Below are 3881 nucleotides of genomic sequence, written 5' to 3'. Positions count from 1 at the left end.
CCTATTTATTCACAAATGTTTGGATCCTGATTCACCTTCACAGACACTTACCCCTCTAATGACCACAATCTGCCAGATTTCCGTGGACTCTGAAGTCGTACAAACAGGTGTAATCACGATTGCCCCAGTTGCTTTTGACAATCAGTTTCACAAACTTGAAGACACCAGAATCCTGAGAAACAAGAGAAATTAGCAATGAGTGAGTTAGTTGGGTGGTCCAAAAACACTGATTAAAAAAAGGAGAGGACGGGAAACAAGGGATATAATGAATATAATAATGAGAGACACACAGAGAAAGGAGCCAAGGCAAACTGCAACTCTTATACTATATTAGCGTATGGGTGAAAAAAAAATGCATTGAATTTCATGATGTAATACTTACAGGTACTTTGAAAGTCTGTACTGAGTCTCCATCCTGATCGTAAAGAAAGCTCCCAAGATAGACTCCGGTCTCTTCATCTACCTCATTCAGCCCCTGCAAGAGAGAAAGAGGTCCAGTTGAACATTTTAAACTTTTTATTGACAGTGGGTGGTGTGCATGACTTCTGCACTGTAACAACATTAAATCTGTGACTTACATAGACAGAAAACTCTTTTGGGGCACTGGAAATGGAGCCAGTTGGGGAAACGTTCTTGGAAATGTGACTCAGTGTCACATGGCTGATGGTGAATGGGTGGGGCAGGGCAATGAATAAATATCCTAGCCCACCTGAGAAAGCCCAGCACTGTCCTGGAGTAAGATCTGAGTGTCCCTGAAGAAAGAGAATGAATAAGTGAAAAATCCCATCATTAAATATATAGCCATACCACATCTGTTTTGTATGTGTAGTACTTACCTGTATAACGATCGTTGGGCTGACAGGTCGTTTATAGATAGGTATCCCTAAAAATCCCATCACTGGTTCTGGTGTCTGGTATGGTTCAGAAGTCCGGTGGCGTACAATTCTGGCTCCTAAACACAAAAACACAAATGAAGTGAGACAGCAATCTCAAAACTGAAAAGCACATGCATGAATTGAAAAACAGAGTGATATAGATATCTCACCTTTAGTCTCGAGAGCTAAGTTGGGCAAATTGTTGGTCTTCAACTTCAGCAGTTGGTCCTGCAGCTCTCTCAGTTGCTTCGAATCATTGCTGCTCCAACTCGAAACCAGGTAGCCACATCCTAATGGATGGAGAGAAACAAGGTTCGGGATGTTTTATTCAAAAGACAAACACTCTATAAAACTCACAAGCTGATGTACTAGATATGATTGTTTGTGGAAGGAGAGTTAACTTACCAAAACACAGAGGGAGTAAGAGGAAGAGGAAGCCAAAAATCTTCCAGCTGAACATGATGTGGTCATTGCTGTTGTTTCCATTATTGTTGCTGTCTGTGACGTTGGGGATCTGTCTGGCTCGAAAATTGGCCTTGCGTGTCTTGAAAATTCTGGATGTAATGAATTAGAAAAGTGTGTGAGGTTTGAAGATGTATCATGAAAAACGGGTAAAATACATACATAAAGTGTTTACACATACAGCATGACTGTGGGGTACACACACCCAACTCCCACTTACCTGTGTGTGGTCTCCCTATAAACAATTAATGGTCTCCTGTCATTGTCGTAGTATCCGGCAGATTCCAAACGAGAGCTTCTTCGTGACATGACTGTAAAGAGGTGTAACGTTTTTGAATAAATCAAATCACTAATGTGCTACAGCACTACTTTCAAGTTTAAACTTGTGTTAATGTTCAAACAAGTAGCTCAAAATGGCCCTGCAGTACAGTACAGTAATCCAGTTAAATATAGATTTGTATATACCACTCTGTGCATGAAAGAAATCAAATTAATTGCACGTCAAGTCCAGTATATATATTATTGTTGCATACATTGGACCTACACAGCTTTCACACACTGTCTAATATACATTTCCTAATTATTTAATATATCACATATGAGTATTGTATACAACAGAAACCATACAGATGTATTCTTATTTTGCTTATTGGGTGTGTTTTCTACAGATAATGACTTACCTTCACCGTGTGTTTGTAGCGTCGTGTGTAGTAATTACTGTGCGATCACGGAGTGAAATGAGAAGTGAGGAGGCGTCAGTGATTCTTAGCCGAATGTTCGCTTTATGACGTAGAACACTTTATGACGTAGAACTCTACCAAGTTCGTACAACACGACAACAACAACACGCGCGCGCGCACACATACACGCACGCACACACACACACACACACACACACACACACGCACACACACTTGTGGTGAAAATTACATTTACTCAAATACATATATCAGGTCCGATTTTGAAGTACTTGTCCTTTACTCAAGTGTATCCAATTCATGCTACACATAAGATCTACTTATTAAACAATATGCAGTGTTAAAGGCCCCACATACCCTCACATGTGTGATTATGTTGCTGATTACTCAGGTTGGTTCTCGGTTGTGTGTTGCTATGCTGATATTTATGTAAGGTCATCATGTAACAAATTGTCCCGGAATAAAACCAACAGGCCCCACAGTCTCGAGTCGGTTTGTTTTGTTTTTGTTTTTTCTTGTTGCATACAATAATTACCTGTGTGTGCAAATTATTATCGTTCATTCACATGTCATATTTTGTTCACACCACACTGATACGCTTTACTTTTATCGATTAGATTATAGACTTTATTTATCCCACAACGAGGAAATTCTTTTGTTTCAGGAGCAAGGGTGTAATATAGTACAATAGAGGATAAAAATAAAATTAGAAAAGGCAATATATAAACTAGATATACTACTTTTATGTAANCAAATATTTATTTATTTTTTTTTTTAACGACCGTTTACAACCTGTTAAACCATCACAGTATACATATTTATGTACTTGTCTCCTACCTGTTCTCATTAAGCATATACATTTACTGCACAATCTGTCTACAATACAGTCTATTAATTTTATCGTCGTATTGTATTTTACAATATATTTAATTTAGTTTTATTCTCTTTTATGTTTTATTCATATAGGCCCAGCAGCTGACTCCTGTCAGTAGAGTGTTGCTGCCACCATGTGTTTCATGGGAGGTTCTGCATGCAGAAAGCCGCAGGCAATCTGTGCAAACACACTTACTGTCTATATTACTTTCTGTGTGTACTCCTGATAGAAACGAGAGGACCACATAATGGATTAACACTCACTGTGAAAACAATTACTTTTTTTTTTTTTTTAGCTCCTCAGTGAACCCAAATGATAAAGCTGCTAACCCTCCTGTAAAGTTCACACAGTTCTTGCTACACAGCATTGAGTTTTTACTGACTGGACGGATTGCACTTTTACTTTGCAGCCTTTTATTAATCTCCTATTTAACATATTATCTTAAAGATATAACCGAGGAGCCAATTTTCTTCTCCACTCTTTTTTATTATCACCTTTTCTTCATTTTTTACTCTTAGCTGCATCTGAGACCTTATTGGATTGACTCATAAAAACAGCCTATGGTTATGGACCTCTGTCCCACTGAGCAACAAAAGCTTTCACCCAGTTCCAACAAACAACATTTCCTGTTATTTCAGTGAAATAACCTGTAAATAATCACTTGTTCCTAAACACAATGGAAGAACCTGTAGTTCTGCTCGTATGATGGATTTTTGCTCCCTATAAATTATCTGTCAAATAAAAGATTTCCTTGTTGTTGAAGTGACTATAGAAAAATAACAAATAAAAACAAATAAAGCTGCAGGGACCACATCTACTGTTATCATCTACTGATATATTCATTTTCTTAAATCACTACTGTTATCATCTACTGATATATTCATTTTCTTAAATCATGTTTTTATTGGTGCATTTAACAGGTGCTGAGTTGTTTCATAAGACATCTCTTTTCTTAATGTTCATAAATCATGT

The 3881-nt window shown here is 37.6% G+C and overlaps 1 protein-coding gene across 2 annotated transcripts; it reads right to left on the bottom strand.

The window, feature by feature from the left end:
- On the bottom strand, positions 1-2146 carry LOC104923015 (SUN domain-containing protein 1). 2 transcript variants are annotated; one of them, XM_027287178.1, is made up of 8 exons: positions 2018-2146; positions 1558-1648; positions 1281-1429; positions 1046-1165; positions 837-952; positions 579-752; positions 383-475; positions 1-226 (listed from the first exon to the last, which is right to left on the bottom strand). In XM_027287178.1, the coding sequence occupies exons 2-8, from the start codon at positions 1644-1646 to the stop codon at positions 56-58; spliced, it is 912 nt and encodes a 303-aa protein (XP_027142979.1). In that variant the 5' UTR covers positions 1647-1648; positions 2018-2146; the 3' UTR covers positions 1-55. The 2 variants fall into 2 exon arrangements, with proteins under 2 accessions (XP_027142979.1, XP_019125867.2); XM_019270322.2 differs by having other exon boundaries at positions 1-172.
- Between the last annotated feature and the right edge of the window lie 1735 nt (positions 2147-3881).

Source organism: Larimichthys crocea, chromosome XIII (genome assembly GCF_000972845.2).
Source record: "Larimichthys crocea isolate SSNF chromosome XIII, L_crocea_2.0, whole genome shotgun sequence".
Taxonomy (NCBI): Eukaryota; Metazoa; Chordata; class Actinopteri; family Sciaenidae; genus Larimichthys; species Larimichthys crocea.
This window is presented reverse-complemented; position numbering and strand designations above follow the sequence as displayed.

What these genes read in the sequence shown, in the direction of transcription:
- LOC104923015 (XM_027287178.1), bottom strand. Translation starts at nt 1,646, where the DNA reads ATGTCACGAAGAAGCTCTCGTTTGGAATCTGCCGGATACTACGACAAT. An exon ending in CTTAGCTCTCGAGACTAAAG is followed by an intron (nt 953 to 1,045) that starts GTGAGATATCTA and finishes TTTTGTGTTTAG; the next exon opens with GAGCCAGAATTGTACGCCAC. An exon ending in CAAAAGAGTTTTCTGTCTAT is followed by an intron (nt 476 to 578) that starts GTAAGTCACAGA and finishes TCTCTCTTGCAG; the next exon opens with GGGCTGAATGAGGTAGATGA.